This window comes from Callithrix jacchus, chromosome 11, assembly GCF_049354715.1.
Source record: "Callithrix jacchus isolate 240 chromosome 11, calJac240_pri, whole genome shotgun sequence".
Lineage (NCBI taxonomy): Eukaryota > Metazoa > Chordata > Mammalia > Primates > Cebidae > Callithrix > Callithrix jacchus.
In genome coordinates, this window is record NC_133512.1 from 12,280,625 (window position 1) to 12,304,923 (window position 24,299).

Here is a 24,299-nt window from a genome sequence, read left to right on the forward strand (position 1 = left end):
CAAAGACCAAGGTCCTTTCAGATGTGTGTGTCTTGCAAGTTCCTTTCTGATTACATGCGAAACTGTGCCCGACGGGGTTAAAGAAACTAGTAACTAATAGAAATCTTGATCTTGACATGCAGGACGGCTGATAACCCGTTTGCTATAATGCCCTCTGCTTATACAACTTGCTGAAACAGGTCGGAACTAATATGGCTGACTGCAGCCTTGGCAAAATAGACTCATTAGCCCGATGAGTGGGTCTTGGATGTCACAGCCCGAATTTCCACATTTTGTTTTATACCAACTCCCCTGGATTTGCATGTGACCCGGGAAGCAGTATGAAGAAGCAACAGCAGATGGCCAAGGGATTTTCTAACCAATCACTGCCCAGCCCGAAACTCCACCTCCAAAATCTCTCCCTTAAATCTACTGCTGCCGAAGCAAGGATTTGAACCCATTTTCTGTCTCCTTGCAAGGCTGCTTGAAAAGAAATCTTTCTTGCTACAAAAATCCAGTGCTTGGATGTTTGGTTTTAAGTTGTGTGTAGGCAAATGCACCTGGTTTAGTTTAGTAACACGTGATATCACTTAGTACCCAAGAAACGGGCAAGGTACGGCATCTTCAGGGAACTGTGCCTCACTCATTCCTATCCGTGGACTTGCCTTCTTTCAACAACTCAAGCAAAAAGTTCTCAACGTCACTGTGCACCAAGCCGCTCCTTGCAGTGTGGAACATTTCTGCCCGCTTTAGAGGTAAACAAGCTCTGCTGCTCAGTGAAGTCCTAAATCGGTGCTTTCCCATGCATCCCAGCAGCCTTGTGCCTTGGGGTCTCGTGTCACCCGGGTTCTGCTCCTCCACGCAGCAGGAGCAGTCAATGATCTGAAACCTGAAGGGGCCCCTGAAAGAGAAGGGTCCTGCCTCCAGGAAGATATGCAGAGAACTGGCCCCTCGGCGTTGCTCTGGGTCTCACTGCCCAAGAAGTAGCTATGGACCTATAGACCGCACTTGTAACCTGGAGTACAGAGTGAGAGCGACCTGGACGACTCAGCACAGCCCTGAGGGGCTGGGGACCACGACGGAGGGTTCAGGCCGCTCCGGGAGGCCCAGCACCACGCAACACAAGACGGCACAGTACCCCACCTTGCGGCCGACCCCACCTGGAGAGCAGGGAGGGGCCAGGCTCACGCGAGGCGGGGCGTTCCGCCCCTCGCTGCACTGTGTTCCCGGCCGTTCCTTTCTGCATCCGGGGTATGAGAACCCACAAGCAGACTGACCGGATCCGGAAGTGGATTGCGTACCAGGAGGAGGAAGCCGGAGGTGGCCCCGTCAGCAGCCCGGCTGGGAGGCGGGTAGGCGGCGGCGGTCCGGAGGGGCGGCGGCCGCGCTGCTCCCTGAGAGCGGGTCCCGCGGCTGGGCGGGCGGGCGGCCTGAAGGCGCGGAGCCATGAAGCTATATAGCCTCAGCGTCCTCTACAAAGGCGACGCCAAGGTGGTGCTGCTCAAAGCCGCGCACGATGTGTCTTCCTTCAGCTTTTTCCAGAGATCCAGGTGAGCGGCGCAGGCGGGTGGGCCGTGGGGATCGGGCGGAGAGGACTGGGGTCGGGGGTCGAGGGAGGGATCGGGAGGATGGAGGAGGCTGGAGGGTAGGGGTAGAGCGGGGCGGCCGAGGGCCCGGGGTCAGAGAAGGCTGCAGTCCCAGTCTGGGGAGGGGCGGGGAGAGCCCAGGGTCCGTGGTTCGGGCTTGGCCTCCTGTAGTGGAATCTGCCCGTGGACTGTACCTCTGAGGAATCATCCAACATTCGCTCTTAAAACGCTTATACCGTTCTAGAATACAGTTCTCTACCCAGTGTTTTTCAAGTTTCTGCCTTGTAAAAATGTAAAATGGAGTGCAGGTTTGCAAGCTTCATGCCCAGATGTTCTAAATGAGTAGATGGAGGCCTCGAAACCTGCATTTTAGACCAACAGCTCCCATCCAGGAATTCCGACTCGGGGTGCCACATCTTGAGAGCCATCCTTTGATTATCGCGCGGGGCTTCCCAGCAATTCAGTGTGAGAGATACTGATACGCTTTTTTTTTTTTTGGATGGTGAAGTCACTGAGGTACCAAGAGATGATACCACAACCCGCTAGAACTGTAAGCCCGGACTCAACCCTTTTTAGTCGGACACTAGTGGTACAAAAGGATTCCACACTGAAGATTCAAAACAAGCCTGGGGTCTGTAGGGCTTACAAGCTTTTAAATGTTTCTGGAGTGCTGTAATTGCTGGGACGTGTTAGAAGTACCACAGACACTTCCAGACCATCCATGGGAGGCGGTGGGGTGACTCAGGCACCAAAGAAGAAGGACCCTACATGGTCGGTGTCCATGGTCATCTTGTCTCAAAGTCTCATGGAATCTGCCGTTTGGATTCTGTTTTCCCTGCTTCAGTGCAGCTGGTTCTTGATGAGAGTTCTCTGTTAATGACTTGCTGGATGTAAAAAAAAAAATCTCTTATTTTGTTGAAACTTTCTGCTCCTTTGAGTTCTTTTAAAAAAATGTTTTTTAATTGTAGTAAAATGGCACATAAAATTTATCATCTTCATTGTCTTTAAGTGCGGAGTGAGTGCAGTGGTACAAGATAGATTGATAGCGTTGTGCGGCCGTCACTGTCACCAGTCTCCAGAACTCCTTTTTATCAAATTTGTTTCTATTAAACACCAACTAGCCCACGGCAGCCACCATTCTAATTTGTCTCTGTGATCTTGACTTTTCTGGCAGCCTTAGATAAATGGAATCGTATAGTTTTTGTATGTCTGGCTTATTTCACGCAGCATAATGTCCTCAAGGCTCAGGCATCTTGTACGTATCAGAATTTCCTTTTGAAGGTTGAATAATCCATTGTCTGTATTCACATTTTGTTTATCCATTCATCTGTCAGTGGACACTTGGGCTGCTTCCACATTTCAGGCATTGTGTACGATACTGCTGTGAACAGACTTGGATGTCTTCAAGACCCTGCTCACATTTCTTTTTGGTATTTACCCAGAAGCGGAATTGCTGCATCATCTTTTAGCTCCTTTTTGGAGTTCTTGGTATTTGCAGTCTTTACCATGGCCTACATTCACTGCTCTGTGTTGTTGCTTTTCTCAGATGGAACTTTTGGTGCCAACTTGGCTCTGATTCTTTTTCCTTTTTCCTTCCCATTAGTACTTAGAATTCTCAGAGATTTCACTTGTGGGACTTACACCTCACTTGCTTGGGATACCCACACTAGTTTCCAATGACTGACAGCTACAACACTAAAGGGACATCTCTACTAACAGGTCTTAGAACAACACATGTTCCAGCTGAGCTTGTTTTTTTTTTTTTTTTTTTTTTTTGAGACCATCTTGTGCCATCACCCAGGATAGCTGCAATAGTGCGATCTCAGCTCACTACAACCTCTGCCTCCTGGCTTCAAGCATTTCTCCTCCCTCAGCCTCCCAAGTAGCTGGGATCACAGGTGCCTACCACTATGCTGGCTAATTTTTTTGTATTTTTAGTAGAGACTGGTTTTCACCATGTTGGTCAGGCTGGTTTAGAACTCCTGAGCTCAAGTGATCTGCCTGCCTCGGCCTCCCAAAGTGTAAGGATTACAGGCATGAGTCATGGCTTCTGGCCTGAGCTTGTTTTCTTATAAGACCTCTTCACTTACATCCTTCCTGCCCCATAATTACCAGATCCCAAACTTGAAAAAATAGTTTCCCAGCTTTTTTGGCCTTTGTATACATGCTGTCACAACACAGTTCTTCCTTTGTCTCATTTTAGCCCTACCTCAAGAGTTGTCTCTTTAGGTTTACTACAAAGCCTTCCTTGTTTGGGGTCTTCTTTTCTGAGGGGTTATTTTGATCACAACAGTCCCTCAAGATACCAACAAGTAATACTGTGTGTGCAGGCATTGTGCCAAGTGCTTTACACATAGTGCCTCATTTAACTGTTACACAAATCTTCATTTTTATCACGGAGGCACAGCACACAGGGGTCCCACAGTCAGGCCTTCAGTTTCCTATATGGCTCTGCTGGAGCCTGCTGTGAGCTCCCAGTTGAGCACCCTGCTCTAATGGCCCTGGCTGCCCTTTATATCATATCCCCAATTGGAGGCTCCTTGTCAGCATCTGTTCCTCTGGCTGTACCAAATGCTGTGACTGTTCTGTTCTGGATAGATCTCTCTGTTGAGCCCATGATAGACCTTCTCTTCCCTTTCACCCTTTGTATGTGCCATTTCCCAATTCCTTGTCTTGGACAAGCTGTTTTCCTTTTATTCCTTCCAGAGTGCCTTGTGCTTGTTCTATGGACGAGCCCCAGCAGACCTGAGCCAGCATTCACTGTGGGTGTATGTGGCAATGTGAGGGTCTGTCATGTGGACACAGCCATAAATGGTTGTGTATTTTCGCCTGACAGTTTTTGCACTAATATTTTCCTGGTGCAGTTCTTATTTGTCCTGCTTCTTGGAAGTTATTGGGACCTTGAGAGCAGGACCTGCCTCTTGTTTTTCCATTGAGTCCCAAATTATGCTCTGACCAAAATGTAAAATTGACTGTACCCTGTGGAAGATCCCCCAGAAAATTCACCTGTTTTGGTGAGCTTAGGTAGCAAACAGATAGAGCTTGAATGGTGATGGTGATTCATAATTATCAGTATTTGTGCTCATTTATAGAGTGTTTATTACTAGGGATGTGAGGGAAAGAAATGAAACCAAGAAACAATGTCTCCTTAATGTATAAGCCCAGAGGTCACTTTCCACTGTGGTGGGGACAAGGTGATAAGAAGAAGGCAGTTAATACATTTTGTGTTTCTTAGCGTTCAGGAATTTATGACCTTCACGAGTCAACTGATTGTGGAGCGCTCATCAAAAGGCACTAGAGCTTCTGTCAAAGAACAAGGTAAGAGGACCCTCCAACTTCTACACGTGTGCTGACCTGGCTGCCATGCCTCACCTCATGCAGCATCCAGCTCTCTCCTTTCTACTGGGACCCCACTCTTCTCTGTGAGATTTCTGTGCTGTTAACATCACAGAAGTGAAATCGCATCACAAGTATTTCCGTGTTCTTACTCTGTTCTCTTTCAAATTGTGCCTGCCCTTTCCACGTTTATTACTTAAAGACAGTTCCCCCACTGACCAGCTTCTCAGTTTCTTTGGAGGGTGTGCACTTTGACCCCATGTTTGAATCTTAATTGGGGATGGTATACAAAATCTGGAGAGCATTGGTGATAATCCCCCTTTCTCTTCCTCCTCCTCATTCATGTTCTTATTTATCTCTGCTCTGATTTCAGGGGCTCACCATCATTCCCTCCTCTTTTATTTGTTTTTCTGTTGTTTAGCATTGGAATCTTCTGGGTCAGATCCTTAAGGATGAGAAGGTTCTTATTCGTAAGCTGTAATCCTTAACGTTTCTCTTTCCTTGGGGATATGGTTAGCTGTATCAACTCTGAATCCTTTCAAAGTGATGTAAATGAACAATCCTGTGGATTGTGAATATTTTGCAGAAGACCTGTACAACTGTAGCTTTCAATCATAGGAGGATTTTAGCACAGTGCACTGGAGGCCTTAGCTGGAAGTGGCTGATCTTTTTCTAGACTAATCCCCCTACTCCCAGTTACCCACCAGAGTGGAGCAAACCCAGCAGGTTGCTATAATATGGAAGACTGAGGCCCTGGGGGGTAATTTCCTGTCTTTTGGCTGCTCTGAAATGATTTTTTAGGAAAGTAGAGGCCGCTTGACTTGTCTGGGGTTCCCTAAGTTTGGGGAGCAGCACAAGGCCCCAAGGGCTTCAGATCCCCAAGATATAGCTTGGCCCGACCTGAGCTGGAAGAAGACGCTCGGAAGTGCTCCTGGTGCCATTTTGTCTGGGGTGTGTTTTCTGCACCACTGACTGTTTTAAGCCCTGGCTTTGCATACTGGGCCTCTGGGTATTTACTGTTCCTAAAGCAGGTGTTGGGCCAAGCTCCTGTGTGTGGCCCATTGGGCCGTTCTGCTAAGCCTCTCCACAAGCCTTGCTCAGAGCTATTGAACTTCAGAGTGGCTTCATTTGGCCCAGCATTGTGATACTTTGATTTGGGGTGATTAAAAGAAGTCTGAAGCCCTCATGTCAGCATCCATGTGTCTGATCTCTTGTCTCCTTAGACTATCTGTGCCATGTGTATGTCCGGAATGACAGTCTTGCAGGTGTGGTCATTGCTGATAATGAATACCCATCTCGGGTGGCATTTACCTTGCTGGAGAAGGTGAGTTTTCGATTTGCCTCTACTGGACTTGGATGATGAATGGGCATTTTCATGGACTGGGGCAGGGGGGGATGGCAGTGCCTAAGGCATAAGGGATGAAATAATGTGTCCAAAGTCAACACATTTTTCAGCCCCCTTCCCTGCAACCCAAGAGACAATTTGGCATCCCTGCGTGGGTTTCCTCCCCGGTGCTATCTCATGTGACCTGGGTCTAGGCCACAGAGTCACAGCATCTCTTCTCTGGGTCGGGACCCTCTGAGACGGCTGAGCCTCGTTTTCTCGCCCCCTGTGCTTCTGTGCAAGGAGTCTCCCTCTTGAATGCCCTCACTCTCCACATTGCCTCCTGCAGTTCCTGCATCCCTCTACCTTGATGTCAGTCAGTTGCATCTCAGAGCTTAGCACCTAAGCATTCTTTAATTATTTGTGTGTGCGGTACTAATTATTAATGTAAACTCTTTGAAGTCAGAGGCTTAATTCTATCACCCAGAGCACTAAAATACCTCCGAACACATGAAATCTGGTGGTTTCTTAAATCCAGGGGACTAATTCTCTTTTTAAAAAAAAATTGCTTTGGAAAATTAGAGGGCCAGTGCCCTTTTTTTTCAGGAATTCTATAGTTTAAAAATTCAAATACCTTTATTACTCCCCAGGTGAGGTTCATCTCAGGCTGGGCATACTTTTGATTCTCAGAATATTTAGGATGTGTTTTAATGATAAAAATTTGGAAAGAACTTTAGCTTAGATTTTCTCTCTTGCCCTTATATATCCCCCTCATTCCTTCTTCATGGGCTCTGGGGGTCAGGGAGCCTCGTTCAAGGTGAGGTGCTCGGGATTGAAGCCTTGTCGTTGAGACCACTGGTGAGTACAAAGTGGGAGCTTCTTGAGGCTCCTTTGTCTTGCAGGTACTAGATGAATTCTCCAAGCAAGTCGACAGGATAGACTGGCCAGTAGGATCCCCTGCTACAATCAATTATACAGCCCTGGAGGGTCACCTCAGTAGATACCAGGTAGGGTTAAAGGAAGCTTCGTGCAGACACCATGTGGCCCAGAATCCATGTGAAACTGAAAAAGCCAACTGCTCTCATAGTTCTGGTCTGGTTACATCAGACAGCTTCTGATGCTGGTGTTCTCTCTCAAGACTTCTGTGTGAAAAACAGAATCCACCTTCAGACCTGGGAACCGAAGCTCAAGGCAGGCTTTGGGTTTCTGTTACATGTTCAACAGGCTGTGGTTTTTAACCTGTGAAAGTTTGTCCATCTTCCTCACTTTTAGGCTTTTTTTCCAGGTAGCCACTCCAGTCCTGACTTTATTATTTTTCACTCTGTCCTAGAACCCACGAGAAGCTGATCCCATGACTAAAGTGCAGGCTGAACTAGATGAGACCAAAATCATTCTGGTAAGTAGGAAGATGGCGAGCAAGCCCAAGAACTGAGGCGGGGGTGCGATTTGCCACTGGCCAGGCAGGCACAGATCCATCCTTGTTTTAATAGTAACCACAGCACTCCGCAGGAAGTGGGATTGCCCACCCCTTGCCCCACCCCAGGCATTAGACTGGCTCTCCTTGTTTTGGTTAATGGCACCCATTGTTTGTAGGGGACCAAGCTGGGAACCATTGGAGCCCTCAAGTGCCCCCTCCCCATGGCTACTGTCTGTCTGGGCATTTACTGGGTTCCTAGAGTTTGGCCTCTGAAGGCCTGGATTCCCAGCTTGGTGCCTTTGTTAGGGTGTCAGGTGCCTCCACACCCCACAGGTATCTTTCCTTGCAGCGTTTGCCTTGAAAGTGAACAGATTGAAGCACAGTGCACTGACCACAGGGTAGCTTCTGGCATACAGGCCCAGAGTTGTCACATAGGTCCATTTGAGAAGAGCCAGAACCCTACATTTTGAGTTGAAATCTGATTTGTAACTGCTGAACTCTCCTGATTTGTGTGTGTGCAGGCATTGTGCCAAGTGCATTACACATAGTACCTCGTTGAACTGTTGTCCAAATCTTGATTTTTATTGTGGAGGCACAGCACACAGGGGTCCCACAGTCAGGCCTTCAGTTTCCTGTATAGCTCTGCTGGAGCCTGCTGTGAGCTCCCAGTTGAGCACCCTGCTCTAATGGCCCTGGCTGCCCTTTATATCATATCCCCAGTTGGAGGCTCCTTGTCAGCATCTGTTCCTCTGGCTGTACCAAATGCTGTGACTGTTCTGTTCTGGATAGATCTCTGTTGAAATATCCTGATTTGTAACTGCTGCTTCAACTCCTTTTTTTTCCTTTTTTTAAATTTTGCATACAAGTGGAATGCAAGCAGCCTCTAGCCTTCACCTGTAATTGGTCCACTTGCTTCCTTCTCACCGCCAGTCTGTCCACCAGATAGCAGTCATTGATCTGCACAACAACCCTTCAGCAGCTCTCAGATCTGCTCCAGGACAAAGTGCAAATTCCTAACTCACAATCTCCTGACTGGGCCCTGTTCTTTCTTATACCCTTTCCTGCCCACCTTATACACAGGCACCTGAAGCTTGAGCCTTTCTGAATGTCACAGTTCTGTCACTGCTTTCTTACATGTCTCCCTGACTAGCATATGAGCACTGGGACATCTTTCCATCCTGCTCACGATCTGGTGCCTAGTTTATACCTGTGTTCAGCAGTGGATAGATACCTAGAGTGGATTGAAGCCCAGATACAAAGCTTTACTGTTTCCACAGGCACGGCTTTAGTGTGTACATCAGCATCTCCTGGGGTTGGAGTTGTTGGTTTAGGGTGGGGCCTGGGAACCTGCATTTTATAAAAAGTATCCCAGGGGCTTCAAATGCAGGTCTGCTGAGCACACTCTGAATAACGTGGCTTTGGAATGAATGATAGATGTGAAAGTTTCATGGAATCTGTGTCCTTTGAAACCTTATGAGCTTTCTTACCACCTAGGTGGCATTTCCCCGTTTTCTTCTCAAGTCGTCTCTTCTTTCTGTTGCTCAAGTCCTAGTCTGAGTATCATGGCACCTGGGACACCTGCTGTTTCTCCTCTCCCCACGGTGCGGAGTGGATGAGTCCTATTTACCCAGCCTCATCTAGCTACAGTTGTAAAGTCTAGATGATTGGTGTGTATATCTGAATCAGTTAACTTTGTGTGTTGAAAATCTGAGTTGCTCAACTGTGCACAGGGATGAAGTGCATTCTTGCTGGCTCCTCGTTCTGTGCCGCTTCATATGTGCATCCAGCTGCTGTAGCAGCAGCCATCTAGGGAGAGAAGGGAGCTGCTGCTTCCTGAGGGCGCTGGTAGCAGGGCTGCTGGCTCTTGTGAAGCCTCCATCTCTAGACCCCTTCTTGTGGGGTCAGTGTTTTCATTTCCTAAATCAGAGTTTGATGACCTTTAGGACATTTAGACGGCAGGACATGTTCTGTCATACTGTTGTCCGATATATATTTGGGGCATGTGTGTAACTTGGAATTTTCTAGGAGCTACATTTTAAAATGATAAAAGGAAAATAGGTGGAATTTAATTATGTGTTTTACTTAACCCAACATATCCAAATAAAACATTCCCAGCATGTAATCAGTATAAAACTTATTAATGAGGCGTGCATGAGTCTGCATCTGAAATCTGATATGTCTCACTCAGAGCACTGCTCAGTTTGGACTCACCTCATGTCAAGTGCTCAGCAGCCATTTCCCACTGCCTTTGTTTCCTGTGGCTGCTGTTAACAGATACCCTCAAATATTTGCTGTTAACACATAGCCCAGTGGGCCCAGCTGGTGTCTTCTGGGGCTCTGAGGGGGTCTGTGGCGTTGCTTGGGTTAGAGATGCATCACTCCAGGCTCTGCCTCTGCCATCTCGTAACCTTCTCTTTGTGTGTTTTCATTTTCTAAGACATCAGCCATGGAATTAGAGGCCACCCTAATCCAGTATGACCTCTTCCTAACTACTTATATCTACAAAGGCCCAATTTCTAAATAAGGTCACATTCAGAGGTTCTGGGGATGTTAATTTTGCGTGGAGGGTGGGGGTCACTATCCAACCCAGTACAGCCATTTAGTGCCCAGCTACTCTTCTCTTTTTCCAGAGCCCTGTGCACATGCACGTGTATGCACACACACACAGATGTATGTATAAATGTGTGTATACATGAGTTCCTGGAGTGCTGGTTATCTAATCCTGTGCTGGGGACAGCTTTTTGGGAAGTTTGCTACATTCCAGTTAGATCTTCTAGATTTCACAGAAATGTCACCAGGTTCTGGTCCATTCACTTGGACAGTAACTGTTCTTGGACCGAGTCTCAACACTTAGAGGTGAAGTTTGTGTGTGTTGGAGAGGAACTCAGGTAAGACGCTTTCCTCCATGACTGAACTACGAGGGGCTCATGTCAGGGAACTTACTGAACAGAGCTGGGTTCCCTTTTCTCTTTTGTCCAGCACAACACCATGGAGTCTTTGTTAGAGCGAGGTGAGAAGCTAGACGACTTGGTGTCCAAATCCGAGGTGCTTGGAACGCAGTCTAAAGCCTTCTATAAAACTGTGAGTACCCAGCACCTGCCTCCTCGGTGTTCTCTCCAGAGAACAGTTGCTGCTTGCTGCTTCTGGCATTCTCTACTATGAACAGGTCTTTCTTAGACTTCTGAATCATAGTGGATGGGGGTTTCACTCCTTGTGCACTGAGAGCCTAAGGTGAGCCTCAGGCCCAGGTGGTTGGAGGCAGTTCACTTGGGCATCATTGAAGCAGATGTAGGCAGAGGTCTTGTTCCACCTCTGCCTCTGCTCTGCACTCCTACCTCCAGTCCAGGAAGGCTGGTTCAAGTTCTGATCCTCAGAGGTTTACTGTTGAGTCGTATTCCTCTGTAGAGCAGTTAGTCTAAGTCTTTAAGATGCAAGCAATTCAGCCTTCCCGAAGAGGTACTTAAGCTTTTAGTTAATCTCCCTTTGACGGAAGTATCTCATTGACAAGGATGGGTGTTGCTGACTGCCGCTTGCTCTCAGGTCAGTGCTCATGTCTTTCTATGTGGAGATGGCACTGTTGGCCCATGGTTGGAGAGTCATAGGGACATACTTACTTGGTCTGTCTACACTCATTTGCTTTCATGTGCACATTGGAGGGAGATGGCTAGGTGGGATTAGGAAGATAGTCTGTGACCAGAAATCAAGAGAGAAGGTGGCAACCACTGTTCCTACAAACCACATCCCAACTGGGAAACACATCTGTTGTCCTCAGGACCATCTTCTGGGAAGAAACACCACCATGGTGGTTAGATAGCATTGTTGGAAGACAAGAGTGGGGGCAAAGTTAAGATATTCTGTGAATTCCATTTGTATTATTTTATTTTTTTTGAGACAGAATCTCAGAGTCAGGCTAAAGTGCAGTGGTGTGATCTTGGCTCACTGCAACTTGCACCTCCTGGGTTCAAGTGAATCTCGTGTCTCAGCCTTCTCAGTAGCTGGGACTACAGGCGCTGGCCAGCACGCCTGGCTGATTTTTTTTTTTTTTTTTTTTGTATTCTTAGTAGAGACAGGGTTTCACTATGTTGGCCAGGCTGGTCTCGGACTTCTGATCTCAAGTGATTCACTTGCCTCAGCCTCCTGAAGTGCTGGGATTACAGGCATGAGCCACTGTGCCCAGCCCTGTTTGTATTATTGTTCCTTTGTTTGTACCAGGCCTAACTGTAGGAATTTTACTTACTTTTTGATAGCATTAATGGGGTGTGGGAAAAGAAAGTAAAAAAGGATCCCAGACTAGTTTTGGAAGCCGTGGCCCATCTTGTGCTTGGTATGGGAATTGCTTGTGGGCAGCTTCCCTCAAGGCCTTCACCCCCACCCTGTTCTAGTGCTAGTTTCTCTGGCTGGCTGTGTCCAGTAGAGCTCCCGCTGCCACGCCTGCCGGGATTGGGGCTGCCCTGACTTCGTCAGTCCTCCTCCTCAGCAACTCTGTTTTCTCCAAGGCCCGGAAACAAAACTCGTGCTGTGCAATCATGTGATGCAGCCTGCCAGAGGCCCAGCGCTGGAACGGCACTTTCATTCACATCAGAACTGCAGCCCTTGGAAAAGAAGAGACAGCCATAGGCGAGGACCCAGAGTGGGGCAGACTGGCCATTTTTATTTTGACGTTCCTGGGAGAAACAGGGATGGTGGAAGAGTGGCAAATGTTCATATTCATATGTGTGGTAGTGATTCTTGGAAAGAATTTGAGGTCCCCAAAGGTGTATTTTTGGGCAAATGAAACCATAAACTCCGACTGGCTTCTGTAGAAGCCAAAGGGCTTATCTTCAGCTAACCCTGGGAAGGCTCTGTGGGAGGGAGGTCGGAGCCAGCTGTTTCTCCATCTTTGATATATCTTTGGATTTTGTCTGTACATTAATGATATTAACACTCCATTGGGGGGTGGGGAGTCCCTGATGCCAGGGCTGGGGTGGGTAGAGATTGAAAACTCTTGGGAAAGCCTCTCCTGGGGCCACTGTTGGGGGTGGGAGTGAGCCCACCACAGTGGCCACAGGCAGGCCTGTACTTCAGGCCCAAGGCCTGGGAGTTGGGGGGCAGTCACTGGGTCTCAGATCCTGAGACTGTTCTTTAGCTTACCTTTCTGCTAGGATTGGCTTCCCACTAATGGCAGGGCCCATCCTAAGCAGCTTCCAAGTCCTGCAAAGGTGGCTTATTGGGAGGGTTTGGAAGGAGCTACAGTGTGGGTGGGAGTGTGTGGGTTGAGGTCGGACCAGCAGGTAGACTGGGAACTGAGCCCAGGAAAGAGGAATGTTCTCCTGGTGTTCAGATGGTCAGCTGGGAGTGTCCGTCTTCAGGGAAGCTCAAACACAGGTGCACTCAGCTGCCCAGGGCCTCTGGGACACTTGCCTTGACTTACATCTTGCCTTTGAACATCACAATCAAAGCAGCGGGTGCTGTGGTCTCTCAAACTGATTTTTATTTGCCTCTCTGGCTACAAGACTGCCTTGAACCGCCTGAGGCCTATGCATCTGAACAAGTCTCTGTCTCTCCCATGGACAGAGGTGCCAGCTGGCCTGAGGACTCCCAGCACCCCACCTGTGGTCTGGCCAGCATAAGCCTGCTAGTTCCTTCTTAGTCAGAGGCAGCTGCATGGGGAATGGAGGCCAAGGGGTTGGTCTAAGTTGTGCCTTGCCACCTGGCAGGAGGCCCACTCACCGCAAGTCCTGGAGACAGGCTGGAGCAACCCAGAAGATGGGCTCAGGATGTTCCAGATCCCTTGGGTCCTAGTGCCATATTCCAGGCCGCCCACCTGTGCTCAGGATGCATCCCTGGGATCCAGCTCCCATGGAAGCTCCTGCTGGGATGGTGTTACCTATGAGTTTTGAGCCAGTGTGATATGGTCCTGGGGAGCCCTGCTCTGAGCTTGCCACACTGCTGAGGGCACCTACTATCCTGACCAGAGTCTCAGTGGTCCTGACTCCCAGTGTGGGCAGGGTCTGGGCAGGAGGGTTTGGTCTGCTGTGGGTTCAGAGGACCCCATCTCCTGGCTGGTTTACCTGCTGCTGTCCATTTTCTCTGGGCACTGCTGGCCAGAGGACTTTAGCCTACCCCTGAAGACCCTGTCCATGTCATTTTCCTATTGCCATAGACACCCCAAGCCCAGGGCCCCTTGAGACCCAGACCCAGCCTGCCCACTGGTGCCAGAGACGGAGTGGAGTGGGCCTGGATCCGAGGGATGCTACCTCTCCCGCTTGAGGACCCTAGGGAGAGACGGGGGTGGGGAAAATGGAGGTGTGCATTTGTGGTAAGAGGAAGTGAGACCTCGGCCTGGGTTAGCCCCTGCTAAGCAGGGTGATTGGGCTTGACTCAGGCCTTGTGAGATAGAGGGCCCAACCTGGCCCCACCCACAGATCCCCTGCTCCCTGTTCTGTTCTGTTGTAAATCATTTGGCAAGAGTGTATTTTAATAGCTGCTGCCCAAGTTCCCTGTGTTCTGGGAGGCGCCTGCCTGAATAAAGTTGTCTTGAAATTCCACAGTGCTTGCCTTGTGCTTCAGGGGAGCCCTTTCCTCACCAAGCCCTGCCCTGGGGGGAGATAGGCCTCGAGCTGGGTGCCTGCCGCGTGCAAGGATCTCAGTTATCCTGGCCGGCTCCTGCCCAGGAGAGGTAGCTGCAAGCCTGACTCCTTCACCTCCTTTCTCTAGACCTTACTAGCAGGAACTGTATTTTCTTTTTTGCGGTTAACCAGATGAGGGAGCCCTGGAGTAGAAGCCCAGTCATTTCTGATTCCATTGCCTGATCTTAGCTGCAACCAGGAGACTCCCATGGGAAAGCTGCCTCACAGCTGCAGAGCCAGGGGACAGGAGGCCCCATCCCCATCCCAATCCTGCTGTGGGCTTCCCGTCCCTCACTGGTGACCCCGGGATCAATCTGAGACCACCTGGCATCCCGCCAAGCACAGGTGGAAACTTGAGGAGCAGAGGAGGCTCCACAGGGTACCTGGAAGCTTCCTGCTTCCTGGAGGAGCAAAGCTCCTCTGCAGGACCCCTGCAGATTGGGCTGATCATTTGAGGTCAGGAGTTCAAGACCAGCCTGACCAGCATGGTGAAACCCTGTCTCAACTAAAATATAAAAATTAGCTGGGCATGGTGGTGGGTACCTGTAATCTCAGCTACTTAGGAGGCAGAAGCAGGAGAATCACTTGAACCCTGGAGGCAGAGGTTGCAGTGAGCCAAGATCGTGCCACTGCACTCCAGCCTGGGTGACAGTGAGACTCCCTTTCAAAAAAAATACAAAAGTGATGAATGAAGTGTCTGTCAGTGGTGTCCTTTTGCCTGTAGTGCTTGGCCCAGTACAGAGTGGCTTAGCCCTGTGTGCTGTGCCCTAAAACCTCATCAGAGCTGTTACCCTGATGGCATCTGCAGAAGGGCCTCAGGAATAATGTATGTGAGGGTGCAAGATCCGCAGTGCCTGCAGCCTTCCTGGGGGAGGCCTGGCCTGGAAGGGCTCCTCTGATTACAGCTGATAGGAGCCCTAGATACCATGCTAGGGGCAGACACTGCAACAATCGTGGGCACTGGCCTAGATTCTTTGCACCTGGCTCTTGGGACCTGCCACATGTCCACCTACACACCTGAGAGCACCTGTCCAGGTACAGACCATGGAGAGCAAGAAGCTGACATCCAGGACCACTCGGCTGCATGAAAGTGTTTAACCAGAAGTTGAGGGTGGAGGAGGAGGGTGAGCGCTTTGGCTACTCCTGGGGTATCCTTCAGGCTCCCCGCCCATAGTGGATAGGACTGAGAGTGTGTAGGGGCACTTGTGAGAAGTTGCTTGGACCCAAGATGCAAGTATATTTAGTGTCTGGAACTATTTTAAAGCCTATCCTTCTGTTTCAGGCAAGTGCTGTGGCACTGCCACAAATGTCCCCACTGCCTGGGACACAGGTGTGGAGGGGAGCCATGGGTGAGGCCACACTCTGAGCAGGTTGTCATAGAGACACAGGGTGCACTGGAGGCCCGGCAGGGGCCGTGAGGGTGTGTCTGGGAGGGAGGAGGGCACTGAGGCTGAGAAGGGTCAGCATAGCACAGGCAGGTACGGTTGCTTTCCCAGGCTGGGCCTGAGCATGTGCCCTGTGGGGCCAGGCAATACAAGTGGTGGGTAGAGCCTGAGAACAGGAGAAACCAGGCAGGGGGTTACTCCTTACTCCAAGCTAAGGGTTTGCTCTTAGCTTGGGCTGGAGATGTAGAGGGAAGGCCTGAGGGGTAACTGTCTCCATACCCAGGACAAAGTCCCCAAGCCTGGCCTGGCCCACAGGCATGTAGCACCTGGCCAGTCTGGGCTGGCATCTGGCTTCCCTGTCTCCATCTCAGCTCTGTGTCCTGGATTCTGGGTTGTGTGGCCTCCGCTGGAGCCTCCTGGCTCCCATGGTGGCTGCCTACTGTATCACCTTGCACCTTGCCTGCATCTGGTGCTAAGGCTGATGTCCACACAGGCCTGCGTGCCATCTGTCTGCGTAATCCACTGGGGTAGAGCCCAGCTCCGTGGTCACTGTGTGTCCTCAGTGTCCAGAATAGCCAATACAGGTAGCAGAGGTGACGGGAGACAGCAGGACAGCCGGAGGTCTTGGTCCTGGGGCTCCTTCCTGCCCAGAGGCTGCCCTGGCCTCATCTTTAGCAGCCACTGGGAGTGACTGTAGAGGTCAGGGGAATTGGGGGCTAGGAGCCAGTTGCAGTTCCAGCATCCAGGGTGGTCCACCCGCGGCCCAGAAGACTTCAGAGGACCAGAGAAAGAGGTGGGGACAGCTGGCGGAGCTATGATCTATGACTAGTGCCCTACCCGGTGTGGGTTCACTAGAGGGGCTCAGGATTGCTGGGGCCAGTTCAGGGCTCCATAGCACTACCTTCCATTGGAGGAGGGGCTTAAGTAGGGTCTTGGCCAGGGACTGGGCTTGAGTCTATTTTGGCACGGGAGGTCGGCAGGATTCCAGCTAAAGCACCCCACTGCACTTGAAGCAGTTTGTCCTGTTTTTCTTTTATTTGCAGTTTCCCGAGACAGAACAAAATAAGAATAATTTGTGTACACTTACAAGGCTCAGAAAGAAAAGACAATGAAACTCAGCAAAAAGAGAGAGGAGGGGAGGCCAGCCAGCACCGTGGGCAGCCAACCCCTGCAGTGCTGGCCAGCGGCCGCCACCACCACACCGCGGACACCTAGCTAGCATAGCGGTGTGGCTTGCTCTTTAGGGGTCATGCAAAAGAATTATCCCCCAGAAAAAAATCCCCAAATTATCCCAGACAGGCAGCTCCGTGGAGGTGACAAGGTGAGAGGGAGAGGAGGGGAGGAGGCCCCAGGACGCCAGGGTGGCCGGCCACTGGGCCACGTGCTGTCCATGGTGAGCCCTGCCGCTGTCCCGTGGCCCAGGGAGCCACTGGTGCGGAGCCCGGCAGATGTTTACCCTGTGTTCGTGGATGGGGACAGCTGTCCTGGGCACAGCGTGAACGGAAGGTGGTGTCCACTCTGAGTGTTCATCGGTGGACAGTCCCCTTGGAGTTTAGGATCCTGTGTCCTGTTCCCCATTCTGTGCCCCTCCCTTGGCTCGATTTGTGGGGGAAGATAAAGAAAATCCTTGTTGAAAACGACATGAATTGAAGGTGGGCAGGCACTGGGGCAGGAGCCCCTGACCTTCTGCAGTCAGGGCTCCTGACCGCTCCCACCCAACCTGGCTTCAGACCCACCCGTAGCCCCACCGTGCTCGGGCTTGCCCTGTCCCTGAGCCTCCCCATGGTACACACCATCACGAGGAGCCGGGGACCCACTGCCTCAAACCCAGGCACCCGACGCTCAGGAGCACAAGGCTGGACCCCGCCCTCCATCCGCTGGTGTCCTGGGCCCTGTGCCCATGTGTTTCTGTCCCCAGCCCACCTTATCTCCATGGCTACATCCCTGGCCTAACTTAGAAGGTGCCCTCACACGCACTGCAGCTCACCAAGGCGCTGGCACACCTGACACTGTGCTGGCAGCACTGCCCTCACACCTCCCACGTGCACTGGGCTGGCTCCCACCGTAGCCTTTGCTTCCTTCTGCTCCCAGACCAGATTCCAAAGGCACTCCCACTTCATCAGACCCCTGCATGGACCCTCGTCATGCCCGGCACTCACCACCTCTGACCCCTCTCTGCCACTTGCTGCACCACCCGACCAAACCCCAAACCCCAGGCTCCCCCAGACTCCATCAGCAGGCAAATATGCCCAGACACAAAGCCTGGCCTCCCCTTCCAGCCTCAGCTGGGGGCTCAGGAAGGTCGGCAGTCCTTGGTCAAAAGTCTGCTCCCACCTGCATGGGGGCTGGGTGGGGCGGGGTGGGGAAGAAGCCAAACAGGCTGGGGGAGGACCAAGGGGCGGAAACAGGGTAGGGAGCTGCCAGTGCGTCTGCTGCTGGCCGGTAGAGAAGAGACAGATGCCTCACACACAGGAGGGAGGCCAGCCCAGGCAGAGTCCTCTCGCCACAGCTGGCTGCAGGGAGCTGTAGCCAACAGTGCTGTCTCTTGCCCGGCAAGAGGCCTGAAGCTAAACTGTGCCCCTCGCTGCACTTTATTCCTCCAGAAGGAGCATAGCTGGAGTCCTGGGTCTGTGGGGGCATCTTTGATGGCCTTGGGGACGGGACTCCAGTCTCCTCAACACTCCAGGGGATGAGGGGCAGCCTGGGCTCTGCCAAAGGGCTGTCTGTGCTGGGTGTGTGGGGATGCCGGGCTCGGAAAACCCACACCTAGCCCTTCAGGGGATGAAAGGAGGGGAAGGGAAAGCAGGAACAACAGCAACTCTCAGGCACGACTAGCGGGAAAGGAGGCAGCCCAGCGGGCCCCCACAGCCCCTCCCAAGAGACAGCTGACAGTCACGACAGCCAGCGAGCACACCACGTGGAGCCCATGCGTTGGCGGGAGGATGCAGACGCCTTAGGTGTGGGGTGTGTGCGTTACCTACAAACTAACACCGTTCAGCACGCGACAGGGGACTGGCAGACAAGTTCATGTCCCAGCTGGTCCCCCAGAGGGCCAGGAGCACAGACGGACACACGTGGAGCTTGGGTGGGGAGCGGCCCCACGAATGCCAGTGATTTTTACAGCTTTTTCCTTCCTTTAGTTTTTTTTTTTTTTTCATTTCATCTGATGTCAATTTTTTTGTGTGGTTATCGTCGTCATCTTGTTTTTTTTTTTTGTTTTGATTTTAAACAAATCACATCTGGTCTTGTTTTTCTGCAGACACAGGCACCAGGGGAGGGAACGAGGCAGACACAAACATGCGACAGGCAGGCCGTGTGCCCGAGGGCAGTCGGGCTCCAAACACCAACTCTGTCCGGCGAAACCAGGGCGCAGCTCTGAAATGAGGCGGCTGGGTCAGCTCTTCAGCAGCCCCTCTCCCGTCTACCCCCAGGCTCTGCTATCTGCCACGCAGCACCGCAGGGAGGGTTAAAGTTAACGTCCAGAAAAGGGCCCACTCAAGAGAGAGGTTCAAGGTGCCCAGCCCAATTACTACCATCCCTGTAAAACTGGGCACTGGGCCCGCTGCACCCGCCACCTGGGGCTCTAACAGTCCTCACAAACAGGGCACAGTGCCCAGGAGTGCGCTCCCTGAGACCCATCCACCCGCAACCCACCCAGCTCTGGCCAGCGAGATGGCTCAGGCCCTCGTCAGCTCCTCAGTCCTCTGGGGAGGCCCGCCACACCCAACCTGCTGTGGTCCCTCACATCATTCCCATGGCCTCACTAGGAAAGCTCAGGGGTGCCCCAGGCATGGCCTCTGCCACAGGCCCCACTGCTCCCCATTGCCTCCCCGGGCTGCAGCCACTCACACCACAGCCACCCCTCTGCCCCAGCTGTCACTTGGGCCAGGGCACTCACCTTCACTGCAGCGGGGCCACGGGCGCACCCGAGCAGTGGAAGTGCACATTCTGCCACTTGCCATCGCGGCGGTGCCACACGCGGGTCTCCTCAGACTGGCTGGTGCGGGGCCGGCCCTGCCCGTCGATGTACTGCGTGAGCCGGATGTAGGCGATGCAGGCGGCATCCTCGCCGATGACATGAACGTGCGGGTTCAGGATGGTCGTGTGGATCGGCTTGCTGTTCTTGGCCAGCACTGGGGACAGGAGTGTGGGGGGTCTCAGGTGCTGTGGCTGCCCAGTGCCCACCTTCCACCCCACCAGCCCGACCCTTTCCCTCTTTTTTTTGAGACGGAGTTTTGCTCTTGTTACCCAGGCTGGAGTGCAATGGCACGATCTTGGCTCACCACAACCTCCGCCTCCTGGGTTCGGGCAATTCTCCTGTCTCAGCCTCCTGAGTAGCTGGGATTACAGGCATGCGCCACCATGCCCAGCTAATTTTTTGTATTTTTAGTAGAGACAGGGTTTCACCATGTTGACCAGGATGGTCTCGATCACTTGACCTCGTGATCCACCTGCCTCGTCCTCCCAAAGTGCTGGGATTATAGGCGTGAGCCACCGTGTCTGGCCCCCCCTTCCCTCTTAACTCCCCTTACTGGGGAGGCTCGGCTCTCCTGGGAGCTGCATGGGCCCTCCAAGAGTGAGATTCTGGGGGCCAGGGATGGCCTCTGTGGGCGGGGGGGGGGGCGCGCTGGCCAACCCTGGGCACAGAGGGCCAGGGCTTCCATAGGCAGCCACTAGGCTGCCCCTGGGAGGGGTCGAGGGGCTCTCCTCGGGGCACCGCCCCCTCATGCCTTCCTCTGCTCCCTCACTCACGGTTCTCGAAGTAGAATCTGTGGAAGTCCATCCCTTCAACCAGGTTGCCCAGTGCTTCAGGCTCAAACGAGGTCAGCCCTGGGTCACAGATTTTCCTGGGGGCCAAATCCAAGTGAGGAGGGGCCCTGTAGACCCCCAACTTGGAGCAGGCCCCCACCCAGAGTCCCACATCCTTGTCCTGCACAGCCCCCCCCCAGCCCCGGGGACTCACGCGTAGGCCTCAAAGTCACCGTTGTTGACGGCCTCGATGAGCTGCTCCGTGGTCTTGATGATCTCCTGCTTCCGGGCTGTGGGGAGACACGGCCAGGTGACCATGGGTGCTGGCCCATTCCCCCCAGACCCCTCCACACAACCCAGGGGAGGGCCTAGGGGAGCGTGAGCTGCAGCCACTCTGTGTTCCTGCTGCTCCTCGCAGAGGAGATCCTCTCAGCCCTCTCCCCAGTGGCTTCCTCATTTCCAAGTGCAACAGCTTCCATCTTACTTAACTAAAATATTTGTGAATGACAGAAATGTTCTATCCACATTACAAAATGCCTGGAAAATGCAGAAAGAGGAAAAAAAAATGCCCACAATCTACCTGGAGGTTGCCCTCCTGGCCCCACTCGCTGTCTGCTGCAGTCTCCCTCCTGCCCACCTGTGGACTGGCCACTGGGCCCACCAGACCTCGCCCCATGCTTTCCTGCAGCTTCCCGCCCCCACCCTCCTCCCGAGCCTTGGGCTGTTAGTGCTTCCTTCACCAGTCAGCTCTGGTGAGGGGCTACCGAGAACAAGCACCAGGTGAGAAGGCAGAGACCAGCCTTGAAGGAGGAGCCATCAGCAAGGCCAGGAGGCTGAGGAGGAGGAAGCAGCAGGGGGCAGCCAGGCGCAGCTGAGGCTGCAGGGTTCCCTGGACCGATGACCAGGGGTGTCCTGGCAGCAGGAAGAGCAAGCTGGTCTCTTGTTCCCCACTTTCTCATAGGAGCTGCATCCTGCTGGCTCCACCTGCTTGCAGTCCGGGGCCCACATGCTACCCCTGCAGACACTCCCGTTTTCCCGCACCCCCACACCCAGGCTTCTCCAGGGAGCCTGCCTGTGGCTCCTGCCCGCTCCCCTCGGCTTCCAACAGGCCCAGACATGCTGGTCCTCACTGGCCTCCAGGGCGCTCACCTGCAGCCTGTGTTGCTGCTTTACCTACAACTTATTTTCATTGTAAAATATTTTAAACGTGTGGAAGATGCAGAAATAACAATATAACCTACATTCTACAGATTCAAACCTTAACATGCTCCTATTCACTTTAGATGCATTTAAAATAAAGCACCACACATATAGTTTGAAGATGCCCGTGTTCTCCTCAATCTTGCTTCATTCACTCTTTAGACAGATCTACTGTCTTGAGTGAGGTCCCTAGCCATTTCTGCGAGGATATATTTGCAGGCAAGCACACACATGCACACTCACAGAACACACGTGCACACGCACACTCACCTATACACATGAGTAACAGTAATTTTTCAAAGTGATTTGTTCATGGAAAAAACTCAAACCCCCAGAAGTGCCCTGGAAGCAGGTTCCTGGGAACTCTCCCTGTGGGGGTCTCTGCACTCCCAGCACTGCGCTCTGGACCCTCAGGCTGCTGCAGGCCACACCTGGGACACCACCCTCAAACAGCTGCCTGCCCTTCAGGACACCATTTTCACCAAGAAGGCAGGCCCTGTGGTGACGTTTCCACTCTTCGGCTGTGAGCGCTGCCTCCAAAGGCCATACATGTGACCTGTCTGTCTGTGGTCTAAATTCCCAGAGGAGGAAATCCTTTTTTTTTTTGTTTTTGAAATGGAGTCTCACTTTGTCACCCAGGCTGGAGTGCAGTGGCATGATCTCAGCTCACTGCAACCCCCACCTCCCGGGTTCAAGGGATTCTCCTGCCTCAGCCTCCCGAGTAGCTGGGACTACAGGCGCCCGCCACCATGCCTGGCTAATTTTTTGTGTGTATTTTTAGTAGAGATGAGGTTTCACCATGTTGGCCAGGCTGCTCTTGAACTCCTGACCTCAAGTGATTCCCCCCACCTCAGTCTCCCAAAGTGCTGGGATTACAAGCGTGAGCCATCGCACCTGGCCAGAGAAGGGAATTCTAAGCACGTCTGTGGTGGGATTGCCTTTATCTCTCCTACCAGGCCTCTAGGAGCTCACCTCACCAGGGAGCCCACCTGGTAGCTGGACTGAGTCCACAAAGAAGGCGCCGCACGCCCAGGTGTGCTCATGCATGTGTGTGGGCGCTACCTGGGAATGCCTGCGCTGCACCTATCTGCTCTGGGGCCTCATGTCCCCTGCTGCACTGTGACAGTAGGAGGAGCCAAGGGCGCCTGAGAAGTGGGGTGAACACATGTTCATGTATGTGATCATATGCATGTACGTACATGTGATCACTCGTGCCTGTGCCTGTGTGGAAGCATGCATGTGTGCAGGCAGGTGTGTGTGCAGTGCCTGTGAGTGTACACAGGTCATGTGTGCCTGTGTTGTGTGGCGTGGGCACCCCTGGGTTGCCCCTATCTGGAAAGGCCCTCTCTCCTGACCCAGCTGCACTTCTGCTGCCAGCATGTGTCCCTTTCTTGCCTACTTTCACTAGACCAAGTCATGGATGTTCCTCAGGGCAGTCTTACTACAGAAGCCCAGTTCCCACCCACCTGATGGACCCTGGAAAGCTGCCCCCCAGGAAGGTGGGCTCCAGGCTCCAGAGGCCCCTTCTCCTCCAGTTCCTGCTGCAGCTACCATGAGTCCCTTTCCTGGCCCCACTCCACCTGCCCAGCTCCGGGAAGGCACAGGGCTCTGTCCTAACACGTGCTATGGCTGTTCCTGTCCTTGCCCGTGGGCCCCAGGATAGTAGCATATGACACTTGAGGGCCTACTCCACCCCCACCCCAGCTGCTACGTTCCTGCCTCTTCTCCACCCTCTGCCTGGCACCTGCCTCTCCCCTGCCTCATGCCCCCCTTTCACCTGTCCTTTCCTGGAGGTGGCCCCAAGCTTCAGGTCTGACCTCTCTCCCACGTGTAGCCAGTCCTCCCAGTAGCCCCTGAGCCAGACTCCACTAAGCTGTCTAGCTCTGTCCTTCTTGCATCAAGAGAAGTCTGGTGTCCACATGTCCCAAACACCTCCTGTCACTTAGTTAATCCCCCTTTCTAATGGACAGAGAGAGCTGCCCCTCCCACTCCACGGGGGGTCTCAGGCGCACAGCAGCATGCAGCTGGAATGGAGGAGAGAGTGACATTGTTTCATGTGGTTTCCAGTCTGCTTTGGTTCTATAGTTACCTTACACTGGTGGCAAGTGAAACTAATCTTCCGTCTAATGAAGTAATATGCAGTGCTTTTAAACAAATTGTAATTAAAACGGGAGTTGGTGGGAAAAGTGTGTCAACAGAAGAGGAGATGTGTGGTCAGAGTTCCGATCAAGAGTGGTAACCGTGCTGAAGGGTGGGAAGCAGGTCTGTTGTGAGAGCCACCCATCCATTTCACAGACAGGAAGCCGAGCCTGCCTCTGCCCTGCGGAATGGCGCTGCCCAGCCTGACCCAGCCCCCACTCCACCTCCCCACGTAGCATATAGGCACTTTGGTGTCCTCGATACCCGGGCCCCTGAAGAAGGGCATGATTCCCGAGGGAGGGGAAGGAGGGGGCCCAGCATGAAGGGGTGCCCAGGTGGGGAAGCCTGCTAGCTAAGGACAAGCTGTCCTGGCAGCTCCAGGCACAAAGGGGAGGCAGTTGCAGGGTCTGGGTTTGGAGGGTCTGCCCATGCCAAGAGCCTCTGCAAGGTCAGGCCTTCCAGGTGCCCCAACATGAAAGGGAGCCTCAAATTGCCTGTGGCTCTCTTGGGGTGAGGTGGCAGGCCCAGGCAGGCCCAATGCGTCCAGCTGGGGCCAGAGCGGGTTCTCATCCTGGC

General features: G+C 52.5%; 2 protein-coding genes across 42 annotated transcripts in view; one reads left to right on the plus strand and one right to left on the minus strand.

Annotated features, from left to right (window-relative positions):
* The first annotated feature begins 1,269 nt into the window (after positions 1-1,269).
* On the plus strand, positions 1,270-14,169 carry YKT6 (YKT6 vesicular SNARE protein). The gene is made up of 7 exons (XM_002751380.7): positions 1,270-1,529; positions 4,801-4,883; positions 6,125-6,225; positions 7,128-7,232; positions 7,556-7,621; positions 10,622-10,723; positions 12,139-14,169. Exons 1-7 carry the CDS (start codon positions 1,426-1,428, stop codon positions 12,172-12,174), a joined length of 597 nt encoding a protein of 198 aa, XP_002751426.1. The 5' UTR covers positions 1,270-1,425; the 3' UTR covers positions 12,175-14,169.
* Positions 14,170-16,651: 2,482 nt separating this feature from the next.
* Positions 16,652-24,299, minus strand: part of CAMK2B (calcium/calmodulin dependent protein kinase II beta) — a 106,770-nt gene continuing 99,122 nt past the window's right edge. For 26 of the 41 annotated variants that reach the window (XM_078342339.1, XM_078342333.1, XM_078342332.1 and 23 more), the window contains 4 exons: positions 20,599-20,674; positions 20,388-20,482; positions 19,534-19,768; positions 16,652-19,010 (listed from right to left, as the gene is read on the minus strand). In XM_078342339.1, the coding sequence (XP_078198465.1) occupies positions 19,536-19,768; positions 20,388-20,482; positions 20,599-20,674 (404 nt within the window). In that variant the 3' untranslated portion in view covers positions 16,652-19,010; positions 19,534-19,535. Of the gene's footprint in view, positions 19,077-19,533; positions 19,769-20,387; positions 20,483-20,598; positions 20,675-24,299 lie in introns of all 41 variants that reach the window. The other 15 variants (XM_078342340.1, XM_078342338.1, XM_078342336.1 and 12 more) reach the window with 1 other exon arrangement.

Excerpts from the sequence above, each read along its gene's own strand:
- YKT6 (XM_002751380.7), top strand. The coding sequence starts at position 1,426 with ATGAAGCTATATAGCCTCAGCGTCCTCTACAAAGGCGACGCCAAGGTG. Across the intron at positions 4,884-6,124 it reads AGCTTCTGTCAAAGAACAAG|ACTATCTGTGCCATGTGTAT; the intron begins GTAAGAGGACCC and ends TTGTCTCCTTAG. Across the intron at positions 6,226-7,127 it reads CATTTACCTTGCTGGAGAAG|GTACTAGATGAATTCTCCAA; the intron begins GTGAGTTTTCGA and ends TTTGTCTTGCAG.